Raw genomic sequence first — 21,566 nt, 5'->3', positions numbered from 1 at the left:
AAAGATGAATAAGGTGTGGGTGCCTTTGCCAGATATTATTTTCCAACATTTTCTTAATTAAATAACGGTTAACTCCAATAGTCCAGGATCAACGCATTGTATCGTCCTTCGTTCATGGTACAATAAAAATAAACGTTGAGCACGATAACTTTTTGCATTCAGAATGGAGTATCAGGAGGTCCGTGTCAAGTGGAAAGAAAAAAAAAATTCTGCGAGGAGGCGAAAGACGAATGGAAGGACTCTCTCTGGTGAGAGAGATCCAGGCACAATGTAGATCGAAGGCCAGAGGCCAGCACGTTCCTCTCATTATGCTCTTGGCTGTTCGAAATCCTAACTGTACAGTGCACTCACCCCGCCCAAGGGGCTCTGTATGGCGTTGCACGACGATGTATATAGCGTACTTACATACGAGATCAGGACGCCCGGTCAGTTATTTCAAGTTGCGTCTATAGTCCCTGCCGATTGGTCAACTGCAGGAGGTTTTGAATACTCGGAGATATCTGCACACCTCCAGCAGTCACAGATGCTGCATTATGCTGGGTATAATCCTGGGTGAATAAAAAAAACTGGCAAGGAGGCATCGAACTTGGACTTGGAATACACAACCATCCACTTCTTCGTGTCTCACGATGATTCACCGGAGGATCTTCACAATATCCTAGGTCTTAATAAGTGCTCTGTAATTTTAGTATACGAGTCACGCTACTGGGAACGTCAAACTCACTTCATCTTTCACCTTCGTTCGGTATCTGGATGTCAAGGAAATGATGGAGAACCTGTTGAAACGATCGACGATCCGGGGGGGTGTCCAACATCCTGAAGGCAGTTGGGCCTCGCTGCTGTAATTAATTTAGGATCAGGGATTATGGTGGGAAATAGCGCAGAATATTGAACTTTAATGGATGATAAGAAGTGTTGGATTGTCTCTGATGTTGACCATCACCAAATCAATAATCCACAGCTGCTCGCATGGTATTTGCTGGTGGTACTGATAGTATGAATATACCCACTGCACTGTGGCTGTGCCGATATCAAGTTGGTGGATTTTTTAAACAATCTACCAGTGGCAAATTTATCGGCGCACTTTCACATTCCATCGTACAGACTGGGGCGATTTGCCTTGGCACTTTATTGGCGGCATTTAATTGCGAGAGCAAGCAACGGTGCGAGAGAACACCGCAGAAAGACCATTTGCCCGAACACGGATCTCCTGGGGTCCTTGGACACCCTGTGGTCACTTCCTACTTTCTGCGTTTGTGGTTGCCCTCTCTGTGAAAATAATAAAAAAAAATCGGTTGGAGAGAGGAAGACGAGGTGAAGGAATAATAGGAGCTGGGGAAGAATGCGATAAGAGGACGCGAAAAGAGCTCATTTGAGATTCTATAAGGGGATCCTGGGGCAATATTGTAGGAGAAGAGTTAGGAATAGGATGTGGCGGCCACCGTGGGGGGAGGAAGGGGAGGAATACGGGGCTGATAATAAATATAACTTCTTTATACGGTTATCTGGTGGGGAATCGCGTAAACGAGGACGTATGCCAACGTTTCTTACGGCAAATTGGACCCTGTCAAGTGCGATGTTATAATTATTACCGTTGTTTGGAAATCCTATCGTTCATCAGTGGTGACCGCACGTGGTGGTAATTTCAACACGTGATAATACAGCCGGGAATTGAATAAGAAGCGCTACGGTGAACGAGCCTGATTTGCCTTTTAGGGAGTCATGGGATTTAACTCGATCGTCTTTGGTGGAGTAAAAAAAAAGATTTAGAGGATAAATCACGGGATTGTCGTCAGCTATGGGGAGAGGTTTTTGGTTTTAACTGTCTAGTTTTATTGCGATATACTCGGGCTAATCCTCCAGCTTCAACTTTTCAACTGTCAATTCTGTCCACCACCTGTCGACATAAATATTTCTCAAGTTGTTGGCACTTCTTCTGAATGCAAACGAAAAGAGAAAAAATCTTTTCAGGAAAATAAGTCTTAATGGAAGTGGTTTTATGGTGATTTCGTAAGAAACGTGTAAATTTCATTCTTTTGGTTTGTTTATTCGAGGATTTATGAAACCGAGCTGGGACATGGGGAAATATGAATTGAAATGTGGTGGTAAATTTTTCTGACATTTGTCGGTAATATTTATTAGGGACATAATTGAAAATAGAATGAAATATTCGATTTCAAACGTGCGAGGGATGGATTAACATAATGCAGTCGCAGTAATCAATCTGAATGCGTATTGACGTTTGCGAAATAGCAAATGTATGTAGGAAAGATAAAAGCGTTGCGACATGAGAATAAATTCTCCATCGGCAGTTATTCATCATGAAAAACTCAAATAGGAGAATGAGAAAGGTTGAAGTGAGGAAGTTGATGGAGAAATTGTGATTGAGAATGAGTGGCTGTCGGTTAATCAGTACCTCAGGATTGTAATTAGAAAATTTTTATTGGAAAATGGACAATTATATGGGCCAATACATCACATTCTGACCGCTCAACAAGTCGCAACACTAGGATTGTAAATATTTTCGTTGCCTCATTCATTAGTCATCGGAGAAAAATGTTTCAACACGTGTGCAGTGAAATAGCATTAACAATAGTGACAATAATCGTCCACAGAATTTTTCTAGTACAATTGAATGAATAATTATTTTAGTATTACATGTCGTGTTTTGGTTTTTTAAATATATTTTGAGTCGTTGTAATTATCAAAATTGTACCGTCGGTGGTAATCAACAACAGAAATAATGATTAATAAAAATAGACTCATTTGTGTTGGCCAAAAAAAATTAATGGAGGTTCTGTCTGAGCCCATGTCCTTGGAATAATTATTTTCACAGCCAAAAGTCCTCAGATTTGCGTCATCAACATATTGAGACAAAATTTGATATCATAATCCGTTCAAAAATGACCCGTTCCATCCCCAGTAGCCCATGAGCTCCATGAGGCGCCATCTCTCATAATACAGATACCCTAAAGACAAAGTTTCAATCCGTCGCACAAAAAGGGCACTACTTACAGACGAAGGTTTTGTCGATCTCACACAGAGATCGCTACTTGCAGATACTCACAATCACCGCCATCCCCATGAGGCGCCATCTCTCGTACTACAGGTAAATAGTACCCTTACCCCTAGCCAATCATTAGACAAATAAATTAATTGCACTACAAACGATTCTCAATCGATATGGAGTCTAACTGCCTCGAAAAACATCAACTTTAACTCATTAATTGGCCCAACTCATATCGACTTTTAAATTATTCATAAAAAAATAACAGAGACACTATCCCAACATTCTGAGCTCACTACAAACGACTACAAACCTACTACAAACGATAGAATCCCTTCATTTTGTGAAGAGCAATCACTTATCGGCTATCTACATACGAATCCTCTATTCCTCTCCCCCGGAGTAGAATCCATTTTTCGAACGTCAGCAAAACCTAGTGTTGATTTGTCCGCCCGTGTCAGTGAAGTCTATCATCAGGGAATGAAGTGGCATCCAAAAAACATGGCGATAGTTCCCCCTTCCGAGTAAATCGCCACCAGTGAATGTCAAATCATCCCCGGACATATCCAACAAATGTCACGTCTCATCTCCCTGAGAATCAGAAATGTCACATCGAATATTCCCCAGTGAAAATCGTTTCGAATGACCGAGTAGTGTCTCCATGGAAGAGTGTACTTGAACGGTGCCTAAATCCTACATTCAAGTGACAAAAAAAAAAAACAGTGAAAACAAATAGTCATCAGAGCCAGTAGTTGTGAAACGTCACGACAAACGTTGTAATAGGTCTCCCCCACGTACAGGTAAGGCCTCAGCAGGCACATTTTGATTATTATTGGGCAATGGGCACTAGCCAATGACCACACATGGAAGAGTCAATGATTTCTCCACCTGTCAACATTCCCTGAATTATTGTCACCAAATTTTTCTCCCAGGGATCGATAATTTTCATACAAACGATCTCTCGTTGTCGAATTCAACGTAATTGTCCTCAATCTACAACGATAAACTGACCCTATTTATTAATCATCTGTGGCGACGTTAATAAGCCCCCTCTCCTCCCCCTTGCCACCCCATTGATCACAATTTACGATCGCTGTGCGTGTGACCTAACAGCTGTATCGCATAACCCATTTTTATTGACATATCGTACACTTGAGTAAGCATAGAACTTGCGATATTCAACATTTCAGTGACACTCGGGTGTGTAAAAATGAACCAGGAAACAGTCTATGGTACTCACGAGGACAGCCATGTGGTCATGTCGGAGAAAGTACAGTCACTGGCGGGAAGTATTTATCAGGAGTTTGAGAGAATGATAGCTAGGTATGATGAGGATGTTGTCAAGGAGCTCATGCCCCTCCTAGTCAATGTTTTGGAGTGTCTTGACATTGCTTATACGGAGAACCAGGAGCACGAGGTGGAGCTCGAGCTCCTCAGAGAGGACAATGAACAACTGGTGACTCAGTATGAGAGAGAAAAACAACTCAGGAAAACAGCTGATCAGGTTTGACGACTCATATTCCTCTTGTGCTGTTACAATTTTTTTTTAAGTTCCTATTGATGGTTCTAGAGAGAGATAATAATTTTTGCTTGTCAATTAAAAAATGGAGTTGTAGAGAGTAAAGATAGAATTTTCAATAATTTTTTATTGAGAAAAGTTCCTTGAAATTCCAGTGGAACTGAGAATTGATTAATTTGGAGAGAACTTAATCTCGGGATAATCGGTTTGGTGATTTTTTGACGTTCAATTGGCATTAATTTCCATCTCCAGAAACTCCTGGAGCTGGAGGATGTGGCGGAGGATGAGAGAAAGGAATTACTGTCCAAGATTGACAGTCTGGAGTCAATCCTACGAATGCTGGAATTGAAGACCAAGAATTCACACGATCATGGTACAAATGACAATGACACCAGTTCATGTCCCCACAGAACACATTTATACAGTAGAGTAGTTTATTATTTTTTTCCTTTTCGTTATCTAGTATTCATCACTCGTATTGTTCATCGTTTTATTCATGCATTGGCCAGTTTATTGTAGATTTATTTTACATGAATGTTTATCTTTCTGATAAAGTTGAGACGAAACGTTGAAACGAGTCAGCAGAGCACAAAATTCTGGTTTATTCGACTTATTTTCGAATCGTTTCACCATTTCACCAACAAATTCTTTGTGATGTTCCCAGCTTCTGATTGTCTATCTTGAAACATCCCTTAGAGTTGAGTAATTTCTGTTAAATTAATTGTTCATCAACACTAGAATTACCGCGGGGTCTTTGTGGGTTGCCCTCAGGAAACTTAAAAAATTACTTGCGAATTTCCAGTGGTTCGTCTGGAGGAGAAAGAGGCCGAGCTGAAGCGCGAGTACTCCCGCCTCCACGACAGATACACAGAATTATTCAAGACCCACGTTGACTACATGGAGAGGACGAAGATGTTGGTTGGTAGCACTGAGAGATTGGAGAACTCAACTGGTGGTCGTGGCCCTGCACGACTACCGGCACTCGGTCTTGCCCACATGTCCAGAAGTTCCGGACCCCTCAGCTACGGATTCCAGAGTTTAGAGACCAGTATGACTGCCGAGGATATTCAGGAGGAGATGTCCAATAGTGGGGCTAATCTCAAGTCAGAGATGCAGGACAGCAGCAGTGAAGCGGTGCCTGAAACCTCGGATAAGAGCCAGTTGACAGATCAGCCGATGCAGGAGCACAAGACAACAGCTATTGCCAGATGTAAGTCACTGCATTTTGAGTCGATGTAAATCAGCGCAATAATTTAATGCAATTAATAACAAGTCATTGAGGATTAATTTAACAGTTGATCCACATGAAAAACCAATATTCTTGTGAGTGGATACAATTTTTTTACTGAGATTCATTGATGATGTCGATTTTCTATCAGCATTTATAGATGAAAGTCCTGAGACTGAAATACCTCCTCTCATTGTCACTCCAACAACACCAACAGTTGAGAAATTTGGGTCGACCCCCAGTGGTCGCAGCAGAACGGAGAGGGAACAACGAAGTGGGAATACACTTTACCAGGAGCTCAGCTTCCAAGACGCCGATGCACTGGGAGAAATGGACGAGGGGGCGGACATCACCGGTAACTTTTTTAAAATCCTCGTGATTAATTAATTAATTTTCCTGTCAGTGGAATTATGAGATTCATAACTAATCCTTAATCCCTCATTCATTTATAGGCAGTTGGGTTCATCCAGGAGAATATGCCTCATCGGGTATGTTTAATAAAAAATCTAAAAAATTACTAAATATCAGTCTCGGAAATACGAGCCCAGCTCCACTTGAATTTATTTATTTCCTAAAAATACTAACGATCGCAAATATTTTTCTGTGCCTGACATGCTCTCGTCAAATACTTACCAATGTGATGCATGGCGAATAACCAGTCAATGACAACTTCTTCGGTGAGTGCCTCTTGTATTGTTTCAGCTTTGATTCTGGAGCTTGTTTATGTCGCCTGTGATCAATTATATTTTTTTGTTTTCCAGGAATGGGGAAGGAAGTGGAGAATTTAATTATGGAAAATAATGAACTACTGGCGACGAAGTAAGAATTGTTCATATATTTCTATTGCATTTTATTTCAGGTTTGATAAGCTTCATTTTCTTTTAGAAATGCTCTAAATATCGTGAAGGACGACTTAATAGTGAAAGTCGACGAATTAACCAGGTGAGTAACGCAAGACATTAAAAAATTGCCTGAAAAAAAATTATTTCTTCATAATTGTTTATCATGTGGTGCCATTTTTATTGTCACGTAATCAACAGCGAACAAGAAATTCTGCGCGAAGAAGTACGAGGAATGCAACAAGCGAGGGATCGGCTTCGTCAGAAGGTAGCAGCCCTGGAAGAGGAACTGAAGAAAACCAAAGAAGAAGCGGAGACAGCGGCGAAAGCCACGAAGAGTGACGACGAGGAGGATGTACCGCTCGCCCAGAGGAAGAGATTCACAAGAGTGGAAATGGCTAGGGTACTTATGGAGAGAAATCAGTACAAAGAGAGGTTTATGGAGCTCCAAGAGGCTGTGAGATGGACTGAAATGATTCGGGCCAGTAAGACAGATCCCGCTAGTATCTCTGGGGGAAAACAATCCGTTTGGAAGTTGTAAGTAATGAAACAAAGTCACGAGAGAATTGTTTCTGACAGGCGGAATCGCTTGATCATAATTTTTTTTTATTAGTTTTAGTAATCTCTTCACCGGACCCGCAGACCGGGGGACCATTCCCCGGGGTTCCCACACGTTACCGCACATCCGTTACAGTGCCCCAACGAATCAAGTTGTTCCAGGACCACCGCTGGACGCAATGCGACGACGTACATTGAAAAACCGCCACGACTTTCTGGATCAGGGTGACACCATGTGAGAATCTAATTGTATTATCCAAAACGCACGTTATTCATCTGTTATCTACACTTCTAGTCTTATCTATTATTTTCTATCGTTTACGAAGAGTATTTCATTGTATTCGTCTGTGAATGTTTTTTTTTTCTGACAGCGATAGTTCATCTAGCGTTGAATAATTTCTGTTTCTAGTTATGAAGTAGTCGAGTGATACAATTGACAGCATCTTATGTCATTTAAAAAGTTGCTGCTTATCCCATTGATTTGATATTGAAGTTCGAATATTTATGAACGTCTCCATTGATTTTGTTGTGATTTTGACTTCGAGACGGCTGTGAGGTGAAAGTGATAAATTAGTGCCTCATGCGGGTATTATGTAAATAAACAATTTGTATATTTTTGCATCCATATATTATATCAACATCTCATCGAGGCTCGGATAATAAAAAAAATTGTCACATTCGTTTCGGTATTTATTTTGAAAATGACGTCCATTTATTTCTTTGGCAAGAAAATTTAAATTTATTTAGTGTTGATATGTTCTTGGAAAATATTTATATATATGTACTGGTGGCGAGTAAATATATTTGGCATCGTGTCAATTTTTCTTCATATCGAATGTTATTTCGCAGTGTAGAATGAATGTAATTGTTAAACATTGACATCGAATTGTAGAAATTGTTGACGATGCTGCTTGTGAGACTGAATGATAAGGTGTTTCAGAGCTTCAGAGAAACGCGTAGCACGACTTGCCAACGAGAGGAAGGAGCACTATCGTCAGGTGAGGGCACACGTGCGTAAAGAGGATGGCAGACTGCAGGCTTACGGCTGGAGTTTACCTGGGAAGCCCAGTGTACCGGCTAGACAACCTGTTCCAGTCCCAGTTTACTGTCGCCCACTCCAGGAAACCGAGCCGGGAATGAAGGTAACTTTTTTTTAACATAAATTCTATTATTTATAATTTTCTGCCGCAATTTTGTTCTGGTGGGCCAACCAATGCACTCCCAGGCCTAAAAAAATTATCTCCACAGATTTGGTGTGGAGCTGGGGTAAATCTAAGCGGAGGAAAAACTCGTGACGGTGGTTTAGCAATTGGTGGAAGTGTATTCTACGCTGACGAGGCCCAAGAAACCATAAATGTCAAAGGTGAAGTTGAAGATGCAGTTGAGCATCTGGACCAGGAGCTGCAGGAGAGTGAGCAGCGTCGCCTCGAGGCGGAAAAACTTGAGCAGCAACTGAGCTCCCTAGTGTGGATTTGTACGTCAACTCAAAAAATGTCCAAAGTCACTGTGATAGACGCTAATAATCCAGCTGATATATTAGAAGTATTCAATGTTTGTCAGAGCCACTTGCTGTGTATAGCGAGTGTACCTGGTGCCAAGGAGAGTGATTATCTCCAGAGTACAGAGGACTATGGTATGCGAATAGCTAATGGTGCTTGTGATAACGATACCAATAGCAAACGTGCCAACGAGGGTCAGATCGCCGAGGAGGCGATGGGCGACGGTAAGAATTGCCAAAAAATTTGTGACCCCGATGATCGCAGCCAGGCGACCTGGGATCGGTCCAGCTACCCCTATGAGCAGGACAGTGACGACTCGGAGGCGGCGGGTGACATCTATGAATGCATAAATTCGCTACGACAAAGTTTAGAAACTATTGACAGTGAGACAGCTAATCTGCCGAAAGTTCAGTTTGTTAAGAGCCAGTTGGAGGAGGTAGTTGCTAAGAAGAGCGACGGGGAGGAGGATGAGGAGAGCGAGGAGATTGTCGAGACGAATATTGAGAAAATGTCGTCTATTCAACCCACTATGTGGCTTGGGGCCCAAAATGGGGCAGTTTATGTCCACTCGGCGGTCGCCAAGTGGTCCGTGTGCTTGCATACTGTCAAGCTGAGGGATGCAGCCCTGTCAATAGTGTAAGTATCATCATTATTGATGATGAAAGTTATAAAAAAAAAATTCCTCGCTATTTTAATTTTTTCTATCATTCCAGACACGTTCAAGGACGAGTCCTGGTGGCTCTGGCTGACGGGACAGTTGCGATATTCCGACGAGGGTCGGATGGCCAGTGGGACCTGTCACAGCACCACATAATCACTCTCGGCAGCCCCCAGCACTCGACTCGCTGTATGACCGCGGTGTCTGGGAAAACCGTTTGGTGCGGATACAAAAATAAAATTCACGTTATCGATCCCATTTTATTGACTGTCGAGGTAAATCTAAAGAATGAAAAATATTCGCAGAATTGGGCTTCCACGTGACGTTTTTTAGTGGTATATTTGACACGTATTCGAATCGTAATTTCATCAGTTTTTTCAATTAAAATAAAATCATGTAGCAACCCAATTGCAATTGTCACGTTGAAATTGAAAGTCAGAGGACGTGTGAAAGTTTTAAGCAACGAGAGTAAGGATTAGGAATCTTTCAGTGCACCGTGGATGCTCATCCGAGGAGAGAGTCTCAAGTGCGTCAGTTAGCCTGGCTTGGAGAGGGGGTCTGGGTCAGCATTCGGTTGGATTCTACATTGAGGCTGTATCATGCACACACTTATCAGCATCTTCAAGACGTCGACATCGAGCCGTACGTCAGCAAGATGCTGGGAACGGGAAAACTTGGCTTTTCGTTTGTAAGGATCACAGCACTGCTCATATCCTCCAACAGGCTGTGGATTGGGACTGGGAATGGAGTTATCATATCTGTGCCGTTGTCCGAGAGTAAGAAACTTGACGATTTTTCACTCAATTTTATTTCAAGTCGTCTGAATGGATAATCAACAAATACTTCAACCCAGTTCAAACAATTTAGCCACTTCTCCATCGGTTGGCTTTCCCATTCTCCCTAAAAGTACAGGCTTTATTACTCCCTCAGGTGCTGGTGGTTCATTGGCAGTATCAAGAATACAAACAGTCGGTTGTAAAACAGAAGCACCAGGAATTGGTGTTCGTGTATTTGCATCAGATCGTGGTGTTACCCCAGGCAGCTTCGTGCCCTACTGCAGTATGGCCCATGCTCAATTAAGCTTCCATGGACACCGAGATGCCGTCAAAATGTTCGTCGCAGTTCCTGGTGAGTGTAAACCCTTGAACCAATATACATATTTCTCCCACACAAAGACAAATCGATTTTACGAAAACAGACTGATTCATTTCCTTGCATATAAACATGATGCAACATCTGCTTTTCAGAAGAGCTTGAATATTCATTGGGTAGAAATTATTCCGCTAGACAATGGGAGAAACGATGAGTTTTTTTTTTCATTAAATAATTGGCTTTCTCGACTTTATTTGGAAGAGGGCGGGATTCAACGTCAACCTCAATTAAAAATTTAGGGTTTCAATTTGGTCAATTTTTCGTTTTGAAATTATAAATTTTTTCAGGACATGGAGGACAAAGTGCGGTTTCTGATGGCACCCAGCCCGCGATGCTCGTGTTATCAGGGGGTGAGGGGTACATTGACTTCAGAGTTGGTACGTAAATAAATTTAAATTGTTACAAGCTGGAAGCCCATTGACCTGAGGATCAGCGAAAACTACTCTTCTATTAGCCTTGACTTTAATTAATCATTAAATATTAATTGATTTAGATAATAATTTTTGGGTTTACACCACCTAGACGAATTTAGTAAAAGTAGAATTTCCATGCCAGCTGAGTAAGAGATGTTTTCGTATTGAAATAACATTGGGGGCTGTGATAACTTTCAGCTGAAGAGGCAGAAGACGAGAGTGATGTGGCGACCCACCTCATTGTCTGGCAGTTGGTCAGGTATGCCCCCAGAGAGTTCACGCGATCCATGTGAATATTTATCTAACATTAATTTCATTAAAATTAATCGTTGAAGACCATGAAGCTTTCTCCAACAATTATAATTTCATTCAATTCATCTACTGCACAATGCTCGAATGTACTAATCCAATTGTCCTAGGCTGAAGAAGTGGGGGATAGTTGAACGTTGAGCTGATCAAAAGAGGCAAATCGTTCAAGTCGAGGGATGACATCTGCCTCTTTATCAATTAATCCAGCGACGAATTATGGGGAAGTCGATTTCCAGGAAGGTTTCCCAGTTCGACCTTGGAATAACTGATTAATCAGACGAATGAGGTCTTAACAGCGATTTCGCTCTCGACTTGTATAGTTTTACAACTTTTGTGCTCCTCGTTCGATTGATATATTGATAACTGATCCCTTCCTTCGCAAATTAATACCTCTTTTCATATTCATTCACGTTGTGGATAATCTCATGTATATAATCTCGCCAGTTTCAATTAACAGCTTCAACAAAGCTCGTTATCTATTGCTCTCTGGGGGTAGAAGGATCTTTTAGTCGCTATTGTACATAAGCACTGGTCAAATGACAACCTCAATTATGCCCTAAACTACACCTCGACCACAATCACCCAAGTAATTAAATTCTCCAGGTGATGTCGACGATACCGAAGAGGGTCTGAAATGTTCTAGTACAGCAGTGGCTAATCCAGAGGAGCAAGGCGAACAGAGTCACTTGATAGTGTGGCAGGTCCAATCACCATTGCCAATGAACATGAATGGTTAATATCCCTACGACACCTGTATAAGAATGTGTGTATTTTAATTGTCAGGGTGCAATAACTTAACGAAACGAAGAAGACAAGAATGGTGTGGAGTTTAGGCAGCGAATTTCCGCTCTCAATCGGTTTTTAACGTAGATATGATTATGTTATTGAAATCAGTCATTGAAACGTAGCGACAGAGCAACGATTTAACCGATGATGACGCTTGATTATGTCCGAATACAGTCGGAGAGAAAAAAAAATTCCAATCTTCGAATAGTAAATTATTCATGATTTTAGAAACGCTTATGTACGATATTTCTTTTTATATGGAGACGACGACTGTCATTGCCAAGTCTTATTTTTTAGTCTAGATACAGGGGTTTTTTATCATTTGTCTTGAGCCCCTCATCATCCCAATCATGGAAGAGGACAAGAGATGATTAAATAATTAGCTTGAGTACTAGAAATTATTGCGCTGAGGAACCTGCACGTAGGATTCTATCCAATTCTACGATTATCATAGACTAATTTGTAATAACTATTCAGGAACGAAGAATTTACAAGATTACATTATTTATTTATAATCTGAGTGATGTTTTTTTGTCGTTTCGATTGTATTTTTTTAATTTAACTGACGGAATTTTATTATTTAAGAGTCACAAGTCGTCGGTTCGAGTCATTTATGAACAATTGAGTGAATCTGAGGTGTTTATTATTTTTTTTCTTGTTTTAATCGGAGAGAACAACAATTTTTTAAATCAAGGAGAAGTGTGCAGTGTTATAGGCTTGTTACCTTATTTATTTGTTTTTAAAGATCATCTGAATATACTTGATAAGAAGAGTAAATACTGTCACTGATATGGGAACGAAGTGATTATGTAAAATTATGAGCTTTCTCTTGCTTCGATTATCGCCCAATTGTCCTACCAAAGATGAGGAAATATTTGGAATGAATTGATATTTGGATCATTTGTGATTTATATAATGCATAGTTAACTGAATGGCTCTAGTTAAGAGAAATATCACTTACGAGAGTTCATGTCGACGAACTCCTCTCTCGCTGTTCATAAGGGCAGTTAATCTGCTGTGATTGAGCATTTCGAGATTGTGAGAATTTGATTATTGTACCTGGCTCGAGCGCGGAGCCTCCGTCATTCTATAATAAAATGGATTTACGAAAAAATAATTTGTTGGCCTGGATTTTTTTTTTCCATCTCTCAATTTCGAAACACCCTAAAGTAATGGCAAAAAAATCGAGCATCAAAATTGCAAAACAAAAAGTAAAATCTAAAGGCGACGCATTATTGTCTGAGGTTACGATTTGTGGAGAGACTGATCAATTGAAAGATAGTAGACCTCTTCAAAGCTATGAGATTATTAATTATCGTACGTCCTCGTCAAGTACTCGAAGCGATTTCACTGCGTAAATCATGGCATCAAAGGAATCGCAATATCTCCCACCATTGGCAACCGGCCCGAGCCAATAAAAACCCTGAGTTGTTGTTGAGAGGCACAAATACTCAGTGGAAACCAGCGCACTGTGGTACCGGTTCTAAATACTTGTTTATTACTCAGTTCATCGCTAATTGCAATAATTGTTCGTCAAAGGATTTAGCGGAGATGGCACGAGATCCAGCATCCGAGCAACTGAATGAGTACAAGAAATCAGTGAAGGTAGGATAACCTCCAAAATTCTATAAAAAATTTATCTGGAGTTGTGTAGACTCCAAATACATCTTTAAAAAATATGTCAAGACCTGGAAGTATGTAATTGACCAGCCTGGGGTCATGGGAAAGTGACCATTGCGATGTACTGATGGTTTTCATGACCCATAATATCTCCTCCAATAATTTAAATAAATAAAAAAAGAAGTTTAAGACATGTAGAGTTGAAAAATTTATCTCCGGATGAATATTCATCTTTCTTTTTTCGGATCTCATTGATATGCAATCAGGTGACTTGGTTCAACGTTCAATGACACTCTCACCTCAAACGTCACTCGTCGTGACGAATGTTAAACTGTTTACTTTATCAACTGCACTCCCATGCACATGTATTTGCAGAGCTGATGTGTCCTAGGACTCGAAACCGAATCTCGACGAGTGATTAGACCGGTTCATCATCCGGGGTGATAACGCGCCAATTAAGCTACATTCCGACTTGTTAAATAGTGAAACTTAGTTGGTAGAACAGTTCGGTGGGGCTAGAGGCTAAAGGGGGATGGGGGAAAGTCTTCTGAGAGGACATGCAGAAGAAGACGTGTAAATTTTACCATATCTTCGAAAGAAGATCTGCCATTCGACGTTTATTAAGAAAACTCATTCTTATCATCGCAGATGCGTTTTATATCATCACCGGTGGGATATCAGGCCCTCGATGGCACTTGAAATAACAGAAGATTGATTATCAGCTCAGGTCGTCGTATGCAAGTCCAGGAAAGCAACGGAAATAACCGGGGCCGGGGAATAGCGATTTTTTGAGCTGTGACCTCTTTCTCATTCCAAATTGACGTCAAACTATTGAAATTTGTCAGTCAATTGATTTACTAATAAGCCGGATAAATGATAAATTTATCCGGCATCATCAAGTCTCATTAATTCGTTTACTATAACAATTTGACGAGTCAGTACTATTTTCAAAAATATTTCCCAGGCGTAAAAAAATGTTTCTATGAAAAATTTCAAGGAAAAAAAAGGGGAAAAAATATTTTTATGTATTTTTTTAGGTTTAGAGGACTCGTAAGGTGAGATAAGATAGCTTAACTTCATGTTGAATTGTCGATAATAACCACCGAAGGTAGAAATAATAGGCCTGTTGATACGGAAAATATTACAAAGGAAAAATGAAACGGGGGAAATATTTTCATATTTTTTTCATCACCTTGGAATTCCACAGCCTTTTAAGCATAAGAATCGTCAGCAACAAAATTGAATAAATTCACTTCACGACTTCATTACCGAGTCTCAGTATCTCCTTCACTGCAGTCATGATTAATGTTAATATTTCCATTTCGCGAGTGGGAAAATTCCACTGTCCGTGAGAAGTGTCTACTCATTAAAACCCATTTAACAGGCTGTAATTGCCCTGAATACAATGAAATTACTACATTTCATCCTCCCCCCGAGGCACCACGCAAAAGTACCTGAGTACATTCTATAATTGTAAATGTCGACCAACGCAAAAGGACAATCATCAGTCGTTTTATTTCACGATTATTGACGTTCTTGCCTCATGCAAACAAACACTTTGAAATAATCGATGTCACGGTGCATTAAAATAATCATCCATTCACTGTCGTTGCACAGGAAAATGGAAGTGGTGTCGCGAAATCCCGGAATTATGATAAATCAATTGCGGTTGGTAGCCAATGGCGGTTATTGCTATCGGTAAATGTATCAAGTACTTCCGGAAATTTGACAATACACCTAGTTATTCGTTTCATTGATTTTTCCATCGTTATGTTTGCATTATTTATCATATTTTTTGCTACATCCATCGGTGGCATTAATCGATATATTATGCAGGCGATAGTCAAGGAGTCCTAGTACTGAGTGGAGGAGATTATTAAATTGTTGAGAGGTGCCTGAGGAAATGTTCTTGACATCTATTTTTAAAAATTATTTTATTCGGATTTTTTATAAGACAGCGACGAGAACTCGTTCTCTAAAATAACTGAGAATTAGCGCTATTTTTTCTGTTATCATTATCACTATTATCATTATTATTATTATACGATACTGGTTATTGTATTATAATTATCATGGCATGAACTCATTGGCTATGATATTGCCACTGTGCAAAGTAACATTGCATGATTTTGAAATGTCTGATCGTGCTTAGTAACTTCGAGCTAAATCGATTCAATAAACATGACAATTAGGTCATTCGAAGTTCTAACAATAATTTGTGGTACGCTCTGTAATGGGTTATTCGCGGAAAATGAAAATTTACAAGTAGAAAAATTGTCTGTTGCCAAATTGTATGAATTTTTGTTTTATTTTTATGGTTTTGAAGAATGTTAGACTTGTCGTTGTTTAACATTTTCACGGGAATTTGTCAGAGAGAAAGTCTGAAGAAATGCATTTCCTGGAAAAACAAGTCACCCGTATTGCGAATATCGAGTGTTTTGCAAAGCCATTTTTTCCTGTAATCGATAAGATTATTCTGTTTGTTTTTAGGGGGATCCGCCGGTCTTATTGACTGGCAATGGCGCCCCTATTGCAGATAAAACGGCCAGCTTGACAGCGGGTCCAAGAGGCCCCATGCTCATCCAGGATTTCGTCTACCTGGACGAAATGTCCCACTTCGATCGAGAGCGAATTCCCGAGCGCGTTGTTCACGCCAAAGGAGCGGGTAAAATAAAAATGCAAATTGTGGGGGAAGAAAAAAAGTGTCACGGACGTAGATCAAAGATTAATTCATTTTTTCTCCATCCACCTCTTCAACAGGTGCCTTTGGATACTTCGAGGTCACTCATGATATCACAAAGTACACGAAAGCTAAAGTTTTTTCTAAAATTGGCAAGAGAACACCGATAGCCGTGAGATTTTCAACGGTTGGAGGTGAGAGCGGCTCCGCCGATACCGTCAGGTAAATCATGAAATCATCGGAAGGCAAACAAAAAATTGCAAATATTGCACAATCAGGTTTTTTCCACGGGAAATTATTTTTCAATGACTTCACTTCGATCGAAGTAATTGCATTTGAATAATAAAAATAGATTGAGTTTCTTTCTTAATTGGCGGTTCGAGGAACTGACGAATTTGTCACGCCCCGGCGAGTCCCCAGTTACCGGACATAATGAGTTCAATGGTTCCGTAACAATTATCACCACAAGAAAATTTGCACAAAATCGTGATTCATTTCCAGGGATCCGCGAGGTTTCGCTGTCAAGTTCTACACCGAGGAGGGAATATGGGACCTGACTGGCAACAACACACCGATCTTCTTCATCAAAGACCCCCTGATGTTCCCGAGTTTCATTCACACCCAGAAGAGGAACCCCGCCACCCACCTCAAGGACATGGACATGTTCTGGGACTTCCTCTCCCTGAGACCTGAATCAACTCACCAAGTGATGATTCTGTTCTCCGATCGAGGAATTCCCGATGGATATCGTCACATGAACGGCTACGGTTCGCACACATTCAAACTCGTTAACGATAAGAATGAATACGTGTGGTGTAAATTTCATTACAAGGTCGGCTGGTTCTCCATTTAATTTTAATGATCTCTCGCCTGATTCTGAATGCATCTCAGACGCACCCCATTATTTAAATTCGCAGACGGATCAGGGGATTCAAAATCTTCTCGCTGAAAAAGCAGCGGGGTTGGCCTCCTCAGATCCTGATTACAGCATCCGCGATCTCTACAATGCAATTGCCCAGAAAAAATTACCCACGTGGACTTTCTATATTCAAGTTATGACGGAGGAACAGGCGCAGAAGTTCAAATGGAATCCCTTTGATCTGACGAAGGTATTATTCCTGTATTCTATTTTATTTTATTTCTCCCAAAAATTTTATTTTAAATAAATATTAAAAAGCCAAAAATATAGGGAACTTATGTAAAAATGATTTTATAACACAAATCTACAAAAATTTTATGTTATCTATATTTTTTACGACTTTTCCACACCTCAATACCTGACGAATATTTAATTTATTAATAAGAACCATTGACTGTCAAGGAAAAACAATAAATCTGCCTGATTGGTCGTAAAAACATCAAGACAATAGATATTTTATCCTACTGATAATTCTGTATTTGATTTGGTTGACAACTTCATGATTTCTTGTTCATAAATCAAATTGACAAATTGGAAAAAGACTATTTTCAATTAAAATGCAATTGACTGTCTATATAGTTCTTTCTCTTTTAATAATTCGACTTGTCATTCAAATACTCTAGGTCTGGCCCCACAAAGACTTCCCCCTGATTCCAGTGGGGAAATTGGTACTTGACCGCAATCCGCAGAATTATTTCCAAGATGTCGAGCAGATGGCCTTTGACCCCGCACACATGGTGCCAGGTATTGAAGCGAGCCCTGACAAGATGCTCCAGGGTCGTTTATTTGCGTATGGGGATACGCACAGACACCGTCTGGGGCCCAATCATCTGCAATTGGCTGTCAACTGTCCTTACAAGGTAATAAATACTCCGAATTGTCGCAAGTCATGTACTATCTGTTATTGCGGACTTCACTGGGTCGATAGTGAAGCATAACTAGTCTTCGAGCGATGCATATGAAGGATCTATTGCAGTGCAGAATTTGATAAAAAATGGAAGATCGTTTTTCCCAGCAAGAAAATCGTACGACGAACTATTTTCTCAGGTTTTTTTTCATTGATAATTACATCGATGATGGGATGAGTTGCATCGACATAAATTGCATAAACGAAAAAAAATGAATAGGGAATGGTTACAAAATTGAATTGAATATTTTTAATGGAAAAAAATGGATATATAGTTTTTTTTTCAATTGTATATCCATTGATTCCAGTTAATTTTCCATTAATTATTTTTTTTCTTTCTTCAAAGCAACTTTCCATAATGAATTATCAACGAGACGGTTTGATGCCAATTCACAATCAGAATGGCGCTCCCAATTACTACCCAAATAGCTTCAGTGGACCAGTGGAGTGCCCTGTTGTACGCTCACCCCCGATAAAAATCTCCGTCGACGGTGCTGCTGATCGTTACCAGCCAGTTAATGAGGATGACTTTGGACAATCGACGACATTGTGGCAGAAAGTATTAGACGAGGGTGCAAAAACTCGACTTGTCGACAACATGGTTAACAGTTTGATGGGTGCATCAAACTTTATCGTTGAACGTGCCGTACGTAACTTCTCCCAAGTTGACGTTGATCTTGGAAAGAGATTAACCGAGGGCCTCAAGAAGAAGGGAAAAATCATCAATGTTTCCGGAAAATCAGCAAATCTGTGAGACCCCAGTCATGTTCATATATTTTTGTTGTTTCGGTTATTGATGATGTTAACGTACTTTCGCACACTTTATATATAAGACTTTTTTATATGAGGGTTTGTCGAACCATTCAATCTACTTCATTATGTAAAACGTTCAAGTGTGATAAATAAATAAACGTTCTTATGCAAATATTTTTAATGATTGGGATGTGCAGTCTCGAATCAATATATCGTTGCGAATAATTGAAATCTGCACAATTCGCATATTTCGAATAAAATATGCTGAAAATGCTGAAGTGAAATATTTTTTTATCACACGAGTAAAATATGTTTATCCTCGTAAACTTTTCTATTGAGAAATGAAATTTTATCTTCAGAGCTATCAATTTCCTCAATAAAAATTCACAGCTTCTGCTGCGATCCACAGTAATTTTTTTAGTGGACTCCATGATATTTTAATACCGTCACTATTATTTTTATTAATTCTACAATTAATAGCCCATATCAGCAAAACATTGATCTGCTGAAACCACCACTATTTCCTCCCCAAATCCCCCAAAATTCCGAGGTCTCATTCAATCCACCGATTGATATCCCGAGGCGACTTGACTTGGAAATGCGCGATAAAATATTCCCCCCGTCTGGTCACTGGATCTCCAAAATTCCCTCTCCTCCCGGCCTGTTGTACCGCACCGAGGATTATAAAAGTCACTCCAGGTACTTCCGGTGGGTTTGATATATGCGGAGAAGTGGAAATATATGTACACGAGAGCGGAATGGCGGAAAAAATCCAATTTTACCGAAAGGACGGAGAAAGGCATTATTCATGCACTCGAAGGTGGGCGTCATTGTAAAGAGGGGCAAAATTGCAGTCCCGAGAGTCCCTCTCCACCCCCACCCCATCCCTCCGACCAATGTAAAAAAAACCCAATTGTCAAAATGACTTCCATCCTGATAAGTCCCATTTCATATGATGCATTGTCAAGAGGTCGATGGATATGGCAACAGATGAGCTCGTCTACGAGACCCCCCTTCCCTCCCCCACCCCACCCCCTCAATTCTCGATTGTCGATGAGACGTAAACGCACAAAGCATATTGGCTGCTGTAGCCAATAGTTTCGAGTTAACACGACAGTGAAATCGATTCGATACTGAACGTGCGCGTAATGATATCGATAGCACAACCAGCTGAGTGGGTGGAGGGTGGGTGAGGGGGGAGGGGGGAGGGGGGTTCATCAAAGCAACTATTCATCCCCCCGGTCGCTCCTTAAAATCTATCTCCATTCTCGCGTCATTGCACGAGCAGCGAACTTTATAATTAGGACTTGGGGATGTTGGGGATATTGGGCTGTCAGAGTAAGGAGGTTCAAAAGGAATTCGAATGCATCGGTTGAAGGAGCAGAAGCCCTCCCAACTGTTTTACATCAACGGGGGGAGGGGGTGAGCAGTTGAGTTTGATGGGAGACTGCTGCGGGGCTTGGGAGGATAGTGGGATACCATGGTAGGGGATGATTCCGGTTTAATTCACCCCTTAGATGCCAATGAAATCCCCAGAATCGAAAAGAGGGTGAAAAAAAAATTTCGCTGTCACCTGAGGTCGGATCTTGAATTTTCCCACGGGGAAAATCGATTTTTTCCCTCGAATGAGGGTTCATAGCGGCTAAATTCATCCCCTAGACGTCAATTACCCTTCCCTGGTACTGTCAGAAGCAAGAAAAGTATAAAAATAATTTTTTTTCAACCACATTTCGAATTTTATCGTATCAAAAATCAAAAATCGTCCCGCCGAATGCTGAATTCATTCTGCGATTCCACTCCATAGATAACTTTATTCTGGTGGATCTTTATTTTAAAATCGAATTCATAGATGGCGGTAGATGGTTGAATAACTGCTCCTGATATCATATCAGCACAGCAATAAATTTTTTAAATAAATAATTCTGACTCCCAGCAACTAAATAATTTTTTTCCCAAATTGCCTGAGGTATTTCGGGGCATCTTCAGGGACATCTAGGACAATCCAAATGTAAACATCGATTGATCGATTATTGCGATGACCTACATATAACGTAATCTTTGAATTAAAGAATTTGAAAGTGACGAAGCCGATGTAAATCTAAAAAAAAAAATACGCAACAACATTAACGCACTCGCATGACAGACGAAATAAATTGACGGACGTCGTTATCAGGCGTATCGCACTCTAGACATCCGAATGAGCGGAATTATCAGCAAACGAGAAGCTGCACGATGAGGAAGGAAGGGAAGACTGAAGTGTATTCGATATAATGAAAAGCTAATGTTAGAGAGTTGATAAACAGAGGCATACACACACTCCCAACAGTTACTGGCGTAGGTCACGGTGTAATTCGATTTTCACCGGCGTTAATTTTCTCCGGGAGCGTTACCCTCTCCTGGGGGCACATTCTCGACGTAACGTGAGCAAGATTCATACTCGAATGAAGGTTCATTCAGGGATTAGCCGCTGTGACGGTGCAGGTGATCCAGAAACTGCAGTGCGTTCACATGAAGGAGAATCGCAAAGAACTATTGGAAAAAATTTCAATCGATTTTTAGCGCTTAATTGCTATTGTCGATTGTTAATTTTCGATTTTTTGGTTGACACGTCTAGTCACCACCCCCTTTAACACATTCTCATAATTTTTAGTATTCTTTCTCGCACATTAACTTGGGTTTTTTATGTAAAAATGATTAAATTCTCGTTCGCAGGCGATTT

General features: G+C 40.4%; 2 protein-coding genes across 10 annotated transcripts; both read left to right on the top strand.

Moving 5' to 3' along the window:
- The first annotated feature begins 3,448 nt into the window (after positions 1-3,448).
- On the top strand, positions 3,449-13,085 carry LOC135169810 (JNK-interacting protein 3). Of its 9 annotated transcripts, XM_064135116.1 has the most exons (19): positions 3,450-3,807; positions 4,198-4,511; positions 4,779-4,950; positions 5,329-5,736; positions 5,906-6,109; positions 6,207-6,242; positions 6,414-6,431; positions 6,516-6,573; positions 6,640-6,696; positions 6,795-7,130; positions 7,207-7,386; positions 8,083-8,293; positions 8,400-9,286; positions 9,364-9,583; positions 9,799-10,084; positions 10,239-10,436; positions 10,748-10,837; positions 11,072-11,132; positions 11,786-11,923. In XM_064135116.1, the coding sequence occupies exons 2-19, from the start codon at positions 4,218-4,220 to the stop codon at positions 11,787-11,789; spliced, it is 3,720 nt and encodes a 1,239-aa protein (XP_063991186.1). In that variant the 5' UTR covers positions 3,450-3,807; positions 4,198-4,217; the 3' UTR covers positions 11,790-11,923. The 9 variants fall into 9 exon arrangements, with proteins under 9 accessions (XP_063991189.1, XP_063991186.1, XP_063991183.1 ...); XM_064135111.1 differs by lacking the exon at positions 11,072-11,132 and having other exon boundaries at positions 3,451-3,807; positions 11,786-13,085; XM_064135112.1 differs by lacking the exon at positions 11,072-11,132 and having other exon boundaries at positions 3,452-3,807; positions 8,092-8,293; positions 11,786-13,085.
- A 167-nt stretch (positions 13,086-13,252) lies between these two features.
- LOC135169811 (catalase) lies at positions 13,253-19,019 on the top strand. The gene is made up of 7 exons (XM_064135121.1): positions 13,253-13,573; positions 16,079-16,253; positions 16,349-16,490; positions 16,770-17,100; positions 17,186-17,377; positions 17,811-18,047; positions 18,441-19,019. Exons 1-7 carry the CDS (start codon positions 13,268-13,270, stop codon positions 18,846-18,848), a joined length of 1,791 nt encoding a protein of 596 aa, XP_063991191.1. The 5' UTR covers positions 13,253-13,267; the 3' UTR covers positions 18,849-19,019.
- The last annotated feature ends 2,547 nt before the right edge of the window (positions 19,020-21,566 follow it).

This window comes from Diachasmimorpha longicaudata, chromosome 15 (assembly GCF_034640455.1).
Source record: "Diachasmimorpha longicaudata isolate KC_UGA_2023 chromosome 15, iyDiaLong2, whole genome shotgun sequence".
Lineage (NCBI taxonomy): Eukaryota > Metazoa > Arthropoda > Insecta > Hymenoptera > Braconidae > Diachasmimorpha > Diachasmimorpha longicaudata.
This window is presented reverse-complemented; position numbering and strand designations above follow the sequence as displayed.